At 38.1% G+C, this 19,472-nt stretch overlaps 1 protein-coding gene across 1 annotated transcript; it reads left to right on the top strand.

Moving 5' to 3' along the window:
- The first annotated feature begins 1,242 nt into the window (after window positions 1-1,242).
- On the top strand, window positions 1,243-18,633 carry LOC139152762 (medium-chain specific acyl-CoA dehydrogenase, mitochondrial-like). Its single transcript, XM_070726088.1, has 11 exons — window positions 1,243-1,405; window positions 8,414-8,495; window positions 10,991-11,088; window positions 11,226-11,295; window positions 12,064-12,164; window positions 12,647-12,727; window positions 13,465-13,704; window positions 15,399-15,539; window positions 15,772-15,867; window positions 16,692-16,940; window positions 18,197-18,633. The coding sequence occupies exons 3-11, from the start codon at window positions 11,014-11,016 to the stop codon at window positions 18,275-18,277; spliced, it is 1,134 nt and encodes a 377-aa protein (XP_070582189.1). The 5' UTR covers window positions 1,243-1,405; window positions 8,414-8,495; window positions 10,991-11,013; the 3' UTR covers window positions 18,278-18,633.
- Window positions 18,634-19,472: the final 839 nt, after the last annotated feature.

Below are 19,472 nucleotides of genomic sequence, written 5' to 3'. Positions count from 1 at the left end.
GGACGCAATTAGATTGCCCGTTTGCTGAGAGGGGTACCCTTAGCTAGTTTTGTTATAACCTTTTCGGAATGAGTAGCTATGTAATGAAAACGGGCTTTTAGACTTATTATCTTTCGATAACTTTTTAATAAAAAACATAAAAAGGTGTCCTCATCCCATTTTACCTGTAAATGTTAGGTTAAAGGAAAACCGTTGGACGCGTTTTGGATTCATATACTTTTCCTGCTTTATCAGAAATAAAAAATGACAAAACAATTGACTTTAGGAAGGCTACTGTAACTGCAAATTGCTCGACACAGCTGAAAAGTTCAACAAGTGCGTTATGTTACATCGTTGTGTTGTTTAATTTGTCGTGTTGTGTTTATTCGATTACTCTATTGGTAAAATACCTCTTTTAATGTATTTCGAATATGTAAAAAAGTAAGATAATAAACACAAATAATAAGAACAAATAAAAGACAAGGAAAAGACAAGAAAACTAATTAAAACAAGCAGACAAGTTATCAGTATAACGTTTTAACAAGAGTTCTTTAAATATTCAATGACTCAGAATCTTTGATGGTTTGGGGAAATTGGTGTATACATCAACATCTGCGATAGATCAAATGTTTCGATATAGTGCTGCACATACTGTGGGAGCTTATGAGAGGTTCTGCTGGGGAGACACAGTCATCTAGAGGGGATGTAGGAATGGAACATATATTATATAATCAGGGGTTAAAATATGAGTTGCTATGCATGTATGGGTCGGACAATTGAGACGAAGTTAATTCAAATTACTTGGTAACCAATGAAGGTGTGTATATATCTGGTGAGTGGAAAGAGGTGGAACAGCTTTCTAGACCTTCCGTGTTGTGAATCCCTTTTTCAATCGTTGACAGAATTGACATTTCCCCTCCAGGATTCCTCCTTTCCCAATCCCGCAAAGAACCATTTGGAAAAATGTCAGTTAACGGAAGTAGGGTCGCAAAAGGGTCCACATACCAATACACGAGTGAAAAGCGCCTTAATTTGTTGATGTATTTGATGTATTTTTTCGGGTATCTAGTTGTACTTTATTGTGGCCATACTTTATGTTACAATGTTCCCTTATATTAACACATTATAACCCTTTTAGCCATACACTCAACTTTGATACACTTTACTAATGAGTATCACAAGTCACAGATTGCACAAAAAATGCCCATTGTGAAAAAAACTGACCCAATTGACTGATCCAGTCACCTATGAATGAACTGTGTCAGCGCCACTATGCATGGACTCACAATGTGCACTTCTGGACCGAGCCGGGGATCTGCAGAGACGTGTTAATTTGTTTGTGAAGAAATAGTTCCGACATGGCTCTACAGCGGAGTTTTGCTGTAACAGTCACGAGGAGAATTCACTGAGAATTGCCCGCCACAAGGTGAGTGACACCGTTTACGCATGGATAGCATAGATTGTGTCATAGCTACCAGCAGGTATGTGGAAGCAAGGTCATGTTCACTTTGCTGAATTTTGAGTGGAGGAAATCTGAAGGCAACCTGAAACAAATCTTTTTCATTTGCGATCAAAATGTCAAAACCACGGAAGGAAAAGAAAATGGTATGCCATAGTAACCAGCACTGCATAGGAATCTACTTAAATTATTTAGCGCTTTTTGAAGACAAGAGCAACTATGAGCGGTCGGAACTCATAAACCGTCATTGGATCGGGCTGGCAAAGGGTATATATAGGTATATATCCGAATTATCATAATTGGAGACGTACCGTGATGTGTAAACAGGGTAACATCGTAAAGAAGAGGACTAACGATACACTGGGTTAACTTCCACAAAAGTACAATGAACTGTTCAATTTGAAATCCTCAATACCATGTCCTATAGAGTAACTATCGAACTAACCGATGGTAGATGAACCCTGCGCCTGGCGATTGGACAGCGAACTTTAGACCCACATTCCCGCCATTATTATCGAATTGAGTGGGTCACAAAAGCGCTCTTACTGAATAGAAAATATTCGATGGTATCCTTTTAGAACGAAACACCATGTAGACAAATTCGGAAGAACAAAAATTACAGCTGACGACTTATGTAGGTTCTGGAGTCACTGCGTGAGACTTCTGCGCCTAAAGTTGGTGGTTGGTGGGATCACTCATGATGGAGGAATAAAATGTCGGATTGAGACAACGCACACCAGACTTGTCTTTACACTAAAATCGGAGGACATGCCAACATCCTGGTAATTTATTTACAAGAATGCACCTCATGAGGGCGCTATACACATTTATCGGTACCATCTACTACAATGAGTTTTCACAGCTGTTGGAATGAGATTACAAAGAATGGATATTCTAACACCCCCACTTAATCTCATCTCCGCTTGTGAAAAAAATTTACATGACATGAAAAATATGCATATTTTCAATAGAAAATCTTGTATTCTCCATTGATGCCATGTTACATTTACGGACATCAGAATACAATTATCCAAAAACATAGTCTCTGAACTTTTCCAGCTTAAACTTAGTTGCTGGCTTAGTCAGTATATCAGCCACCATGTTATTTGTAGGACAATACTCCAAGACTATTTTGCCATTAGCTAATTCATGGCGAATGAAATGGTAACGTATGTCAATATGTTTTGACCTTTGATGGTTTACTGGGTTTTTGGCTAAAGCAATTGTGCCCTGGTTGTCCTCAAAAATCAAAACAGGCACTTTATGTGTGATACCAAAATCATTGAATAAGTGGATAAGATAAAGACATTCTTGAATAGTTGCTGCAAGTGCCATATACTCTGCTTCACAGGAGGCAGGGCAATAGTTGGTTGCTTCTTAGACTTCCAAGAAATAAGAGGACCTTTATTAGTTAGACTAAAACAGTATCCACTAACACTACGTCTATCATCTGTACATGATGCCCAATCTGCATCACTGTAACCCATTAATGTAAGACCATCATCACATTTCTTGAAACACAATTGATAATCAAGAGTACCCTTTAAGTATCTAAACACATGTTTAACTGCCATCCAGTGAGCTTTGAATGGTTTTGACAAATACTGTGACAGCTTGGTTACAATCCAACACAAATCTGGTCTTGTACATGTCATTGCATATATCAGACTGCCTACAGCCTCACGATATATTCTAGCATTAGCTAGTGTTTCATCATTACACACAAGCTTTTGTTCTGAGGGAGTAGACCTTGGTTTACATTCAACCATTTCGAATCTTTCAAGTATTTTACACAGATACTTCTTTTGGTTCATTTTAACAACACCATCCTTTGTTCAAAATGAATCCCCACAAAATAGGAAAGTTTTCCAAGATCTTTCATTCTAAATTTAGCTTTCAGCATTTGTTTGACATTACACAATAAAGTATCATTGCTTGCGCCAATAATAAGATCATCTACCCAGATAAGTATTACAACCATACCATCATCAACCTGTTTTGTATACAAACATGGGTCAACGGAACTCTGTATGTAATCATTTTCAGATAAGTAATTGTGTAACATACTATTCCAATTTCTCCCTGATTGTTTCAAACCGTACAAAGACTTGTTCAATTTACACACAAGTTTACTGTTACCTGTATTTGGAATTTCAAAACCTTCAGGTTGCTCCATGTATATTTCACAATCAATTGGAGCATTAAGATATGCAGTTTTAACATCCATTTGATGAAAATCAAATCATACTGTGCAGCTACTTGCAAAAACATACGCAATGAAGTCATTCTAGCAGTTGGAGCAAAAGTTTCATTATAATCTACACCCTTCATCTGACTATACCCTTTTGCAACATATCTCGCTTTGTAAGTTTGGGAACCATCAGAACTTTCTTTAATAGTATAGACCCAACGACCCCCCACTGCTTTTCTACCCTCTGGTAAAGCAGTCAGGGTAAATGTGTCATTTTCTTTCAGAGAATTAATTTCATCTTGCATAGCAATTTTCCATTGTTCAGAGTCTGGCGCTCTGATTGCTTCTGAATAACTCTGAGGAAAATCAGAAATCCGGTAACAATAATCAACACTAGACATTACCTGATCATCTTCAAAATCAGTAACATAATCACCTAGATATGCAGGGGGTTTTCTTACTCTGCTAGGATACCTTAAATTTCTGTCAGACGACTGTGGATCCGCAATCGCTTGGCCACCAGTTTCTGACATTTCAGCCCCATCTGAATTCAACTCAACTTCATCACTACGTGGTTTCAGAACGAAATCATCATCAGTATTCAAAATCTCAGTTTGAATTTTCTCATCTTGTTTCTTACAAGTAGTACCTTTCGTCACAAATTTCACAACTCTGTGTTTCATGACTTTGCCCGTTTCTGGATAGTACACCAAATACGCAGGACTACCCTTGTCATATCCTACAAAGATACCCTTAGTACATCGTGGATCTAATTTCTTCTTTTCATAACTATACGCATAGCATTCAGAACCAAATACTCTCATGTTAGCTAAGTTTGGTTTTCGACCAGTAAAGGCAAAGAATGGCGTCTGATCAATACGCTTATTGTAACACCTGTTACGTATGTATGCAGCTGCCATTACTGCATATGGCCACATATCTTTGTCAAGATTGGCCTGAATAAGTAAACATCTGCCCATTTCAAATAATGTTCGCCAGTGTCGCTCAGCAGTGCCATTTTGATGAGGAGAATAAGGTGCTGAAGTTTCATGCCTTATTCTATTCTTCCTGAGAAGTGACTTGTATGCCCTTGAAAGGAACTCTGATCCATTGTCTGATCTCATAGTTTTTACATTTCCCCATGGAGCAGAATCTGCTAAAAATTGCTCTGTGGCAGCTAAAGTATCACTCTTAAATTTCAGAAAATACACAAACATCAAACCTGAGTAATCATCTGTGAAAATAGCTGCGTACCTGAAATTTTCATTAGATACTGGATCAATAGGCCCTGCCAGATCAGTATGAACCAACTCTAATGGGACGGTTGAGCGAGCACGGGGACCTCTATTTCGACTTTTTGTCATTTTACCAAGTGCACAAATACTACAATCATCAGGTTTAGAAATATTGCCAATGACTTTCATACCATCAACAAGTTTTTCAACTTTTAAGATATCGTCATGGTTACAATGACCAAGTATTTCATGCCAACTCTGTAAATCGTTTGCATAGTTGACATTATCAGAACTAACACTATCAGCACATGTTGGAAGATAGTACAGTCTTCCATGTTTCTCAATATCAAACTTCGTACCATCCCTGTGAAGTAATTTTGCAGAGTTAGGTTGAAATATTACACTTGCACCTTTTTCTGTTGCTGCCTGTACTGAAAATATGTTCTGGGGATATGATGGAATATATAAGGCATTTTTCAGTAATGCATGGATGCTTCTGCCATGAACATCAACCAACGGAATACTCACATCACCTCTCTTGAGTGCTACATTATTAGATTTCATACCATTTGCTAGCTCAATATAGTGCTTCTCTGGTTTGAATGATGCATCATAATTTATAAATTTGGACTCATCAGTAATTATATGTGCAGTGGCACCACAATCTACCAACAACATATCATTTTTCATCTTACTCATATCTCCAGTGTACATATTAGCATGAAATGCAAAAGAATGTTCATCACTTGACCCTGTTACTTGTTTAACTGAGTCTTTGCTTCTACTGTTCCTGTCTTTTCCCTTTTTACGACACGTCTTGTCCGTGTGGGAAGAGTTTCGGCAAAAACTGCACCACTTACTCGGCTTCTTCTCACACTTCCGAGCCACATGGCCCTGCTGACCACATCTAAAACATGTGATATCTTTTGTAGTTTTAGACGACATTTGATATGCAGACTTGTTAGCGGCTTTCATGATTGAATCATCGGGTGAAGTGGAAGATCTAGCCCGTTCAGTGTCCTCAAAACTTCTCAAAGCTATCTTGAATCCTGAGAATGTCTGAGTCTTTTCACTTTGGGTAACAACTACAACAAATGGCTTGTAGCTGTCGGGCAACCCTTTCAATACCATAGCAATCAACAGGCTGTCTGTAACAGTTTCACCCGCATCTCTGAGTGCTGCTGCAGTAGTCTCGGCTCGAATGACATAATCTGTGGCTGTTTCATTTGGTTGCATGACCAGGATGTGAGTTCTGTATATAATGAAATAACTCTAGGCTTGCCTGCCCCAGCATAATGTTCTTTCAATATCTTGAACGCTTTACGACCGTCATTCTCAGCATCTCTCATGACTAAAGACAGACTTTTATCATCCAAGAATTGAATTAATTCAGCATAAACGTCTTCATTTTTATATGCATCTACCTCCGTTCCCTCTGGTGTCATGACAATGTCGTTGAGTTTTTGCTGTTTCAAATATCCTAGAAACTTTACCTTCCATTGCTCAAATTTTCTCGCTCATCTCCATCGAAAAATAATCTTCCATAACGCCCATAAACAGCTGTACTGGGCCCATAACCTGTTGGGTTGGTGGGATCACTCATGATGGAGGAATAAAATGTCGGATTGAGACAACGCACACCAAACTTGTCTTTACACTAAAATCGGAGGACATGCCAACATCCTGGTAATTTATTTACAAGAATGCACCTCATGAGGGCGCTATACACATTTATCGGTACCATCTACTACAATGAGTTTTCACAGCTGTTGGAATGAGATTACAAAGAATGGATATTCTAACAGAGACGTACCGTGTGATGTGTAAACAGTAACATCGTAAAGAAGAGGACTAACGATACACTGGGTTAACTTCCACAAAAGTACAATGAACTGTTCAATTTGAAATCCTCAATACCATGTCCTATAGAGTAACTATCGAACTAACCGATGGTAGGTGAACCCTGCGCCTGGCGATGGGACAGCGAACTTTAGACCCACATTCCCGCCATTATTATCGAATTGAGTGGGTCACAAAAGCGCTCTTACTGAATAGAAAATATTCGATGGTATCCTTTTAGAACGAAACACCATGTAGACAAATTCGGAAGAACAAAAATTACAGCTGACGACTGATGTAGGTTCTGGAGTCACTGCATGAGACTTCTGCGCCTGAAGAAAATCAGATGGTGTCACGTGATTATTGATCGTTAGTTCTTTCAGCAAGCCATGGCTTTATGCAGTAGCCTTGACATCATATTACCCATGAGCACTTTGTCTGTGCCGTGAGTAAGAACAAACGGTTACGGTCGCTGCTTGTAAGGTGATAGAAACGAAAGTGACTCCCATCACAGAGTCACAGAGGCATCATGGGTGCTATATCTATTATTTGGTGATTGATCGGCAATTTTCTAACATTGCGACTTTCATCAATATCATTTTGCCAAGTTCTCATTAATATAAAAACTATAATGAAATGTTGTTTTAGGGGGTTGGTTCTGATCTACCTGTTGAAGAATCGATGAAAAAAACAAATCTCAATATTGCAATATTGCATTGCATTACTACTGCCATTTCACATATATTTTCAATTAGGTTTAAAGTACAGAGTCCGGGAGAACTAATCAAAGAGGTACTGGTCGTTTGTGTCATAGTACGGTTAGCTAAATATAGACGCACTTTGCCACAGTGGAAATAATATATGCAGGTTGCAGGACAAGGTGTCGTTTCATCATATTGGTGTCGGCTGGGTGTCGTTACTTTGATATGTTTTCTTATTCTTTCCAGATTGACACGAATACAACATTTTGTTGTCACTCAGTGAAATGATCAAGTATGGCAATTATTTACTTTCGGGTTTTTTGTTGCCAACATTTCATTCTCTAAAACAAAGCAACTTTATGAATAATATATACAAATATCGATTGTTTTCTCGAGATAGCATCATGTTCAATCACATGGCCAAGGGCATTATTAGTGATTACGAAAGTAATATGTTATTAATATTTATGATTATGATTTTTGTTGAGAAAAGATGTAAATTAGGCCTTAAAGGGGTACAAATTTTGGAAATCAAGAAGTATCAGTGAAGGAAACGTGTGTTGCTTGTAGGCCTGTGCACTGTCGTCCACCCCTTCCTATCATCTACTGCTCAGAGTGACTGTCAAGGCAATACTGTGACCTCGCATTATATTGTGTCATGCTACAGCTATAAATCCCATTTCTGACTACTACAACTGCATGAATTGGCATAAATACAGATTAACATTCAGGATTAGAGTGCAGTTAGGTACTTCTATAGGAACACAATAATGACAGAAATATCAGATTTTACCGACAATATTCATAATCATAAATATAGTAATATTGTTTTTACATTTTTATATGCTTACAATGCTTTTTGGCCCTGAGTCCCAATTTTCAAGTTTATCTTTACAGTTATTTCTGTTTATCCAAATGATTAATTTTCTCCTTGTGGGGACACATTTTGCAAAACACTGGCTCTGTGTTTAACTGTTTTATCTCTGAAACTATCATGATTGTATTTCAGAATTGGTTTCGGTTTTCACACTCTTCTGGGCTACGACTGATATCTACGGAAGCGAGTGAACCACGAACAGGACTTTCATTCAGTAAGTAACATGCACAGCAAAACAAAAACATTTGCCCCTGTTATCAGGCCGTATAGAGACCCTGACACAACCCTGTGGTACAGGTCTGTGTCAGCAAAGACGTCCCATTGTTGTGACAGGGTCTGATGTACAGGTCTGTGGCCAGTGCTGTGATGACATGGCTATATACAGTGCTGTACACACAGAGATGTGACAGGGCCTGAAATTTTTGCCTGTCCCTTCACTGTATTTACAGGACTGTACACAGCAGTGTGAATACAGACCTGTAACGGGGTCAATATTTTTTTATGTGCACACTATTATGTCTGTATTCATTTCTGTTATAAAAATTGGCTCATTATTTCTGAAAATATACACCCCTGAAATCTGACAGACCCTGTAACAGGGTTTTCATTTCCGAGATTCACCTTTTCAAGACAGATAAGGAATCGCCCTGCTGTAAATATCATTTCGTCCCTAAATATTGTTACTGTGACCATGTTAGATATTAGGGATACAGTCAAACGGAGCTTTAGTATACTCTTAGACTATCAACCGTAAGCAAACGTTTGCTGGGTAGTCATAAGCAAGATTCCATCATATTTTAGCGCTAGCAGTGAGTTACACGAGTCGCCTATGATGCTACTCATAAAGCAATAACACTTCTTTGTGAACATACATAAGGTGTGAGATGATTCCGTTCATAGAGAGATAGTAGTCAAAGACCTAATCGCGGAATGGCGAAAGAACAGTCACCAGTTGTTTTGCATGGATTGTCTGTTTTACGAACACAATTTCAGTCGGTGTAACTATGCAATAGTTAACCATTAGGAATGAGGCTTGGTATCGCATTGGATAATTTAAAATAACTTTTTCTGTGTTAAAATCACCGTAAACACCCTCCATGTAAGTAAGTGCATTTGAAAATAGTATAGAAATCATAGATTGGAAAATTTGTGTCGACATGATATTTATAGTGAAATGTGCATTTCATCCATTTTGAAGCTTTAAAGAAACCAAATTAAGGTTTCAAAGGACATAATTATGAAATGTTTGTTAAGGATGACGCACAGGAAAATAAAGAAACACTGCACAGATTGCATGTTTCGAAGCAACATTTTTACGAGGCGCATCATGAATTGTGTGGCGGCCCGGTCCCTTCACATAGATTGTCGTCTGCAGTTTGCAGAGCCTAAAATCCTTAGCGAAGTTCTTAAATTTGATTCAACACGTTTCAGTTTAGATTTCATCCTGTTTTGTCGTTTGTAAATGCGTCAGCTGGCTTTTAGGAGCTTGGGTCAATAAAGTTAAAGGTATACAGTCACTTGTAATCTAAATATGCCCATATGTGGTCAAAGGGGCGTTGGTATTCAAAAAGCGGCCACCTCCTTAAAATCTGTGATTGGTTAGATTTTCTCTTTCCACGGTAACTGTGGCAAAATTGGAACAGGTGACAGCATATATACCTTTAACCCACACCTGGCAGGGTCAACGAGGTCAGTTTCAATCTTCTGAATGAAGAGCGCCCCAAACGATTATTGTGAGAGAGTGTAAACTTTTGAATTCCCGAATCCCGGCTATATTTTGCCAAATATTGTGAAAACTTGAGTGCGGTCACCTACCCAAAAATCATGTTTTGCAAAAAAATATACGATAATTTGCTTTAGTTTTACGTTATTGGGTAAACAATAATTTATTCAGTTTGTTCACACATTTCTTCTTTTTAATTAAGAATTTTTACTTTCTAAAATGCACGATTAGAATGTGAAAAATTCATTCCTCCACAGCTTGAATACTGATTTTTTGTTATTTTCCTGTAGGACATTGAATTTTAATCGTAGTTTGTAGAATTCAAGTGTAGTAAGATACGATATATGTTTTCCGATTTGTGATTTCTCTTATATTTTGGAATAAAAAAATGTCTTAATCAAAATCATTTTTTTCCGATCGTACAATCGAGCGTTCAATATACTAGCGTAAAACCTCTTTTTCGGAACTTAACTGCCAGTGTTCACTTTTTCCAAATACAATTGACACTCAAAAGTGACAAATAAGAGAATTCATATACAAAATTAGGGTCTTCGTCGACTATAGGGAACATTTGTCCATTTTTACCAAGTTAAGCAGAAATCTTGGGGACAGCCTTGTTGATATTTAACCATTTATTCAATGTTCTGTGCACATTGATACACTTGGGCCCTCATTAACAAGGGTATAAACAACGTTAACACATCTCACGCATTTTTACACATCGCCGCGAAATTTCAGAAAATTACAACTTACACACACCATGGTTGCACTGATTGAGTGATACCAGTTATTTCCTAAGTAAACCGTCGGCAAGATTATGGTTAATAGTCCCTGGACCGTGACTGCAGACTGAGGACTAAAATCCTGCATGGAAATCCTCCTTTGGCAGCGATTGAAATGTAATACAAGTCTCCTCGTTCATTGTTTTCAAACTTATTTTACTTTCCATAACCTTATTTTCTTTGTTTTGTATTGCTTTCCCGTAGCACTAACTGAAGAGCAATGTCAAATGCGAGACACCATCCGAAAATTCACAAGAGAAGAAATCATTCCAGTCGCCGCCAAGCTAGATCGATCTGGCGAGGTAAACAATCTATCAACATTTAATCTCTCTCTCTCTCTCTCTCTTCTCTCTCTCTCTCTCTCTCTCTCTCTCTCTCTCTCTCAAATCAGTACTTGCCGTTAATCACGTCTTACTATTGCACTTTCTTTACGTTTCAGCGCCCCACGGATATCGTAAAGAAGCTATGGCAACTTGGAATGTTAAATATGTGGATTCCTGAAAAGTATGGTGAGAAACGACAATACCATGTACAGTCAAATCAAGTCAAGGTCAAAATCACAGTTGAAGTAAATTTTCATGATTGTTTCCTGCAGACTCAATATGCAACTCATTTCGATAAAAGCCAACATTTTCAATAGCCGAATTCTTTAATCCTTTGTACATCTTTCCAAGAAAATTCATATCTATATACTATCACGATATTAAGATATACTTCGGTGTTTTACACAATTTGCCACAAAAAGATCAGGTATACGTAGCTAAATAGTGTCTGTATGTCTTCCACTTTCATCAAAACCAAACTAAAGTATTACACAGGTAACTTATACTCTACTGTCAATCATGGTAGTAACGATTTTTGGCGGCGCTGTTGTGCTGTCCTGTATTCGACATTTGTGTATATAGATTAGCCTTGAACCATGAACTTCATCGCGCGAGGAAGAACGGCGAGATTTAAACTGTCAAAGAGCAAATTTTAAAACAGAAGTTGCGTCAACAAATTTACATCAAATTCCGGGTCAAGGACAGTCACCTCCCTGGATATTGGCCCATCGAAGTCTTACTCTAACACTATCCCCGACATGTGAGAAGGGGATATCTTCCTATTATTAGCCCTAATTTTAGTCACCTTCAAGTAAATTTGTCCAAATACATCAACCTTGACCGATTCATAAATCATGCTTTCTATGACCAATGTTGAACTTCCGAAAGCTTATGCGATTTAATAGATCCTAATACTAAATACCGAGAGACATGAAAAACAATGGATATTTACAGGTGGTGCATCTTTAGGAAATTTGGATACTTCTATTATCGTAGAGGAAGTAGCTTATGGCTGTGTTGGTGTGACGGCTGGTTGCCTAGGAACAAATCTTGCTGTGAGTACTTTGACTAATGGCATGAAACAGATGAAACACATTAACACTGAGTGAGAGACCATAAGGTATAGCAAACCTACACGCTATTACCTATCTACGTTCAAGCCTATCTTTTACACATCTGAGATATATTAAAGTTACGAAGACACCCGAACACCGAATCTCTTCACCTACTGTAATTGCCAACGACTGTTTACTTCAAATCTCGTGTATACCTACCTTCCGTCGAGCTGTCTATACCTTCCTATATCTGTCTGTAATCGCCCAGTCTTTCACTCTGGTCTAACCAAAAATTCGTTCAAGCCTTTTTTTTGTTTTTCTGTGCACCGGTTGTATTGATGTCGAAATAGTCGGTTTCTGATTCAACTTGCACGAATTGGTGACGTGGGTATGTTTGTTTGTTTGTTGGCGAGGATGCTTTCATTACTCATTCGCTCTGAATCTGACGTTCGGAACATTGCGTTCTCTTTGAAATGAAATAGCAATACCCGATCATTCACTCTGGCAACGACGAGCAGAAGAAGAAATACCTTGGTAGGCTGGTGGAAGAGCCTCTAGTTGCTGTGAGTACCGTCCAGTATCTTGGTTTTATGGTTTTTGTCAGAATAGTACCAAGCAGTACAATCGTATGTCGCAAACTAAAGCTTTTCTGACTGACAGCATACTTCTGACGGATGTACGATGATTTATTTATTTATTTTATTTATTCAGCTTTGACATGAAGTCAGGATGAGTCGCACAGGTGACTGACACCTGTAAAAAGCAACTCTCCACAAAAAAAAAAAACCCCAAAAAACAAAACAAATTTTACAAGATACACCTACAAATGAAAAAACAAAAAAGACAAAGAAGACGAATGAATATAGATAAATTCAAGAATATAACGATATAAACTATGCAAAATATTTCAAAAAAAACCAAAAAAAACAGAAATTAACAGAGACGGCAACTTTTACAGTGGCACTTTCCCGCCCAAGTACAAGTGTTATCAGAATAAAATTTATTGTTTAACAGACTTGTATGACCTAGCATGAAAGAGCATTACACTACATGAGTAAAAAGCTCTATTAAAAAACGAATGACGAAAACATTCAGTTTTAAAAAGTGGCATCTTCATGGAAGTATCATCAGGGGATTTGAATGTGACAAACTGGCTTAAATTTAAATCATACATACCAATAAAACATTTATAGCCAAAATTTTGATTTGATGATATTCAATCCAATCATATAAGATTGGCAGATGTTTAATATTTTAATTTGGTTGAGAAGAATATTTTGTGTTGACTGAAAAAATTTAGGCATATGCAGTGACGGAGCCCGGTGCAGGTTCTGACGTCGCGGGGATCCAGACGAGAGCTGTGAAAAGGGGAGACGAGTACGTCATCAATGGACAGAAGATGTGGATTACCAATGGTGGAGTTGCTAATTGGTATTACGTGCTGGCAAGAACTGACCCTGACCCTAGAGCGAAAGCAGGCGGTGCATTTACAGGGTTCATTGTGGATGCAGATACCCCAGGCGTGCAACCAGGCAAGAAGGTTAGGTTTGCGTCATTGGAGATTTGAGTTTTACTCAATAAGAGTTAACCAATCGCATATATTCAGGGTAAATACTCAAAGAAATTTTACCCACAAACGATAAGATATGTTTATTGTAATTTTACCATTTGACTGTGACAAGAGAAGCATTGCTGTTTACGATTTACACTTGCGAAGCAATCTTGACGCCGTTGTTAGTGACCGCCATCACGAGATCACGTGACACGATCGAAGTGGATACGTCAGGCGAACGGATCAGATTTAAAGGTATACTGTCACCTGGTTCAATTTTGCCACAGTTACCATGGAAAATGATAATGTAACCAATCACAGATTTTAAGCGGGTGGCCGCTTTTTAAAAAAAACGCCCTAACATGGGCATTTTGAATACCAAGGAACGCCCCTTTGACCATATATGGGCATATTTAGTTCACAGGTGACTGTATGCCTTTAATATAGTCCTCGACGTCTTTGTATACAGTCTAGCGGATATTTCTTGAACATACATAACGTCATAGAAGATTTTAGTGGCCCACGTGTGATACGTTGATTAATAATTCCGGCCTGAATATCAGCGACTTAAATTAATACGAGCCTCTAAACTTAGATACTTGAAGTTTTGCTCAAAATTTCCTCAAGAAGATTTTCAACCATTTTCTTACCAAATCAACGATAAAAATGCAACTTCCAGTACAAGACAAATTACCCAACAATTGGCCAATGTTTGAAATTTAAAATAGCCGCAAAGCTTGGTAAGACTACAGGGAAAAATTAAATATCCGATTTCATAAAACTAACACTCTGAAAACTATGACGGCGAAAACTTTGCTTACTACTTTAATAGCTTCAAAAAGAAATCTGCTGGCGTAGATCAGAAAAGTATTGGAAAAATTCGAGAGTCCAACATATGTCCCGTAGGGGCATACTACCTTACATGTAATTATAATATTCAATAAGATATAAAGTAGCAAATGATTTAAGAATCAGTTTATCAATGGTAGCAAAGTTTTAACACAGTGTATGGCCCCTCCAGCCTCAGCAGTTCTGGGAACTTACATAGGAGGAATTCTCCATGTAAGAAGAAATCAGTTCGCTTCATGGTTGAACTTTCACAACATCTATGGACTTATCGTCGACTAATTCTCAAGTCAAGTAAAACTATCATTTGATCAATTTTACATGTAACATAACTGATAGTGTTTTCATGAAAGTGGAATTTAATTTGTATCAACATTATCAATTGGATGACATGCACGACAATGCTCAGTAAAAGAGAAAAGTTAATCAGGCCAGTCCAGTTAGTGTGCATTTTTTTTCAAAGTTGTTGACGATGTTGACCTACTAACGTGTAACAGTAAATAGATTATGAAGATAACTTTAAAGCTTTCAGTCTTTCTTTATAGCCTGTGCAGAATTAAGTGCCAGTATGTATATATGACAGCAAGATTCTTGAAACTGATCCAATAGTTGACACCAACAACAGATATTAAATAACGAAGCCTGACGACGCTGATTTCATTTTGGTGGCAGACATGCCAGTTGCAGAAGTTCTATCGCAATATTCACTACCTGCATTTTTCAGGGGAAAAATACTTCAGTTTAGCGAATAAAATCAGACAGAGTAGGTTTCACCTGAACATTGAGAATATTTCTGTGAAAAGTGGAAGTTTTAATGCCTCTATATTTTCTTTCAGGAGATAATGATGGGCCAACGTTGCAGTGACACGCGTAGCATTTCGTTTGAAGATGTTGTCGTACCGAAGGAGAACGTCTTGATCGGTGAGGGCGCCGGATTCAAGATCAGCATGGGCGCATTTGACGGAACAAGACCTGGTGTAAGTGTGACTGCTGGCTGCTAATTTGTCTAAGTATTTGGTAGAATGTGTAGCAAACTGAAATTCATAAATCAGACTACCGACCTCATTTGAATATAGAAATTATGTTCACTAAACTAAATTATGAATATTAAGAACACAATTTTGAAAACTGAGACAGAATTCGGTGAAATCTCCAACACGGCCGTATGATGGGCAGGTCGCTGACAAAATCTTTCTTAATTTCAACCAGGTTGCAACGATGGCCGTTGGTTTAGCGCAGCGAGCTCTTGATGAAGCAACGAAGTACGCACTGGAACGAACAACGATGGGAGTGCCCATTGTAAAGGTCAGTTACGTTTCTGATATTGTATAGATATACTATAATTCTAATATTGCATGGATATGTTATGGCTCTAATATTGCATGGATATATCATGTCTATTACATTGCATGGGTATGCCGTGTCTCTAATATTGCATGGCCATGTCGTGTCTCCAATATTGCATTGGCTATGTCGTGTTTCTAATATTACATGGATATGTCATATCTCTAATATTGCATGGATATGGTATGTCTCAAATATTGCATCCGTGTCCTTTGACACTGGCGATTGCAGTCCTCAGTGCTGTTGACGACAAATTGAACCGTGAAGTTAAATACGCCCCCAACTTAAACGTCAGAATATCTACTCCGATATCACGAATATCGCTTTGTTATTTGTTGTCTTTGCCTGTGACAACATTTCACAATAACCAAGGTATGCTGAATCGTAAGGTCTTCACGATTTGAATCACACGGTGACCAATCAATCTCCTCACATCTCCTTCACTATGGGATCATTTTCCAGATGACATTCGTACAGCACCAAATGTGGATATATTTAAATCAAGACTCAAATTTACTTATCTCAGCCGCACGAGCATTTCTTTGAACAAAAAAAATGAGCGTTATAAGACATCGTTGCGATGGATAGCGCGATAAAAACTATTTAATAAACTACATGTATATGAATTAACAAGTAAATGTGTTACCTAGATATTGAAAAGGGAATAAAGAAGGAATGAAGGTTTATAGGGTTTATTATTTAAGAAAGTGACTGGACATTTTATACCGTTGAGTGTTATAATGTGTCAGGGACTACATCGCGGATTGTTTGTGTCTCCGTTACAGCACCAAGCAGTTGCCTTCATGTTGGCAGACATGGCCATTGGAATCGAGACAGCGAGGCTTGTGACGCAACGCTCAGCGTTACAAGCTGACCAGGGCGAGTCCAATACCTACTACGCATCGATCGCCAAGGCTTACGCTTCAGACGTAGCGAACAAAGCTGCCACTGACGCTGTACAGATATTTGGTGGCTGTGGTTACAGTAATGAATATCCCGTGGAAAAACTCATGAGAGACGCCAAACTATTGCAAGTAAGGAGCAGCAAGTCGTAGGCTAATTTACCTATACAATGTCCACGACAATCAACCATTCCATTTATCTTCATTAGAGAGATGTGCATTCATTATTTATTTTGTTCATGTCTTAAACCTTCTGTCACTCTATGTTATGGCTGTGCTTTGACCTAGCACTACGAGAGGCATAAAATCATTTGAGAAAATAATGACTGTACCTCAACAGACCGTTAACTGTCCTTTTTCTCTGTGTTACACAGATTTTCTAACTTTCGCTGAACTTCGTTCCGAAGGTCACCTCTATCAACTGTCAATATATAAATGTTACATAAATTACTCTAAATATTGGTATACATCAATAAAACACTTAGCCTTACCCCAATTCGATGCTCTCAACCCAGTAATTGCATGTTTCGTCAGCCCATTTACTCAGCTTGACGTTTTAACAAACAGCGTAGAATGTCCACTCTATGTTCCACCTGCCAACAAAATACAAAATGAATTTATATCAGCTTTGCATGAAGATACAAGAGTAGACATGCAGCACCCTTGTTGCCTGTACCCCCTCCCCTCATCATGCAATTCATTTCTTACTTCATTTATAGAAGGGGCAATTAGGGTTTAAGGGACAAGGTCGGCCATTTTTCATGAATTTTGTTCGTCACGAGATACTATTGTTTGACATGTTGAAAGATACTGAATGATTGGGTGATCATGCATATTTTCGACCCGGTTAAAGACAAATTAAAAGGAACCATCGCGAAAATGAATTAATGGTCATGACCATCAATTCATTTTCGCGATGGTTTCACGTATCGTGTCTAAAACTTGGGTCGAATATATGCATGGTCACCCATTCATTCAGTATCTTTCAACATGTCAAACAATATAAGTAGTATCTCGTATCAAACAAAATTCATGAAAAATGGTCGCCTTTGTCCCTTTAAGATAAATGTGACGTCAGCATTGTTTCAGCCAGTGTCGTCTTCAGGCTGGCGTCACTTCCTGTATGAAGTCTTCGATGCTTCAATTTTTTAATTTTCTAGGATCAACAAAGTAAGGATATTTTGGTGTTAATTATTATGCATGTCTCTGAACTTCAGTGTAATTTTGGGAAGTTAAAGATTATGTTCGAGTTATCGCCACTAAAAAATATGGACGGGATCACAAACAAACCAACTCACACGCACAGTAACATTTGGACAATCTGTTGTCTGAGCCAATAGGCTGCATCCGGCAAAGAAAATGAACTCATACATGAATTGTGTTTTCAGATTTATGAAGGAACGTCTCAGATCCAGAGAATCGTCATATCGGGAGAACTTATCAGAAGGTTCAAAAGCGGGGGCCACTGATTGCACGCCTCTCTGGTAATCAAATACAATCGTCAACAGATTGCGGTGATACTAGTTCCACACGTGTCAGCAACCATGCAACTAAATCTCACAACTTCTCGAAGAAGATTATCGACTGAAAGAGAAACCTGCATGGACAATTTTGATAATATTTTTTTTCTTGTTTTCAATTTTATAATGTATTTACATCACAATTTCACGTTGCTTTTGATTTGATGGAAGTGCAATATGACCCTACAGCTTTCAATAGAGTACAGTTCATTATTATCTAGACCAACGAGAGATTGGAGGATTTAGAACCGTGCTTTCAGTGAAGGTACGAATAAAAAAAGAGACGGGACGCTATGATTAGGTACAAATGACCGATGGCTTTGCTGCTGATTTGCATCCTGAATTCTTCTACTCATCATCGTGTCGTCAGTCTCTGAAGATGTGCATTTGCCTGCATCATTTTATCGCAAATAAGTAGAACGTTAATTAACAAATTGCATGCATTTGTCAATTTCTAACGTATTGTACTGCGATCAAGGCAACTTTTAAAGAAATAATAAGGGAGCAGTCAGCCCTTGGGGTCGGGGGGAATGTGAGGGGAGTCACTCAAAATTTGGAAACTTCGAGGGGGGTTGCTCAAAATAAGGAGAGGAAGAAGAGGGTCCAAATAAATCTCTCAAATTGCACCATTGCACACATCAATTTCTCAAAATTTCCGATGCGAGAGTGGAGGCACCCCTCTTTCGTGCTCTCCCCTTGGGTTGTTCTAACAGATTTACTGGCGAAAAAGCAAATTTAAAACACCTCAGATTGCACCAGACTGCACGATTGCACACATCAATTTCTCAAAATTTTCCTCTTAAGATAGGGGACACCCTATTTGATACTTTCCCCTTAGTTTCTCGCGAGTTCTCGGCCATGCCTACTTTCAAATTCTGCCAAGTCAGACATCCTAGTGAAAACCTAATCATGATTCACATCCAAATTAAACAATACCATATGGTTGGATACTGGTAATATCGTTAGCTTTTATACCTATACACTTTCTATATTTTGTTGTGGTATTGAATTTCATTTGGTTGGTTTTACCTTTTTCAGCCGTCATGAGATAACTGATGATAATCTAGCAGGGTACATCAGGATTTGAAATATCTTTACTATTTTATAATATACTGTATTTTTGTAAATTTTACAAATACATCTA

The sequence above is a fragment of the Ptychodera flava genome, chromosome 16 (assembly GCF_041260155.1).
Source record: "Ptychodera flava strain L36383 chromosome 16, AS_Pfla_20210202, whole genome shotgun sequence".
Classification (NCBI taxonomy): domain Eukaryota; kingdom Metazoa; phylum Hemichordata; class Enteropneusta; family Ptychoderidae; genus Ptychodera; species Ptychodera flava.
This window is presented reverse-complemented; position numbering and strand designations above follow the sequence as displayed.

Excerpts from the sequence above, each read along its gene's own strand:
- LOC139152762 (XM_070726088.1), top strand. The coding sequence starts at position 11,014 with ATGCGAGACACCATCCGAAAATTCACAAGAGAAGAAATCATTCCAGTC. Across the intron at positions 11,296-12,063 it reads GTGGATTCCTGAAAAGTATG|GTGGTGCATCTTTAGGAAAT; the intron begins GTGAGAAACGAC and ends GGATATTTACAG. Across the intron at positions 13,705-15,398 it reads GCGTGCAACCAGGCAAGAAG|GAGATAATGATGGGCCAACG; the intron begins GTTAGGTTTGCG and ends ATTTTCTTTCAG.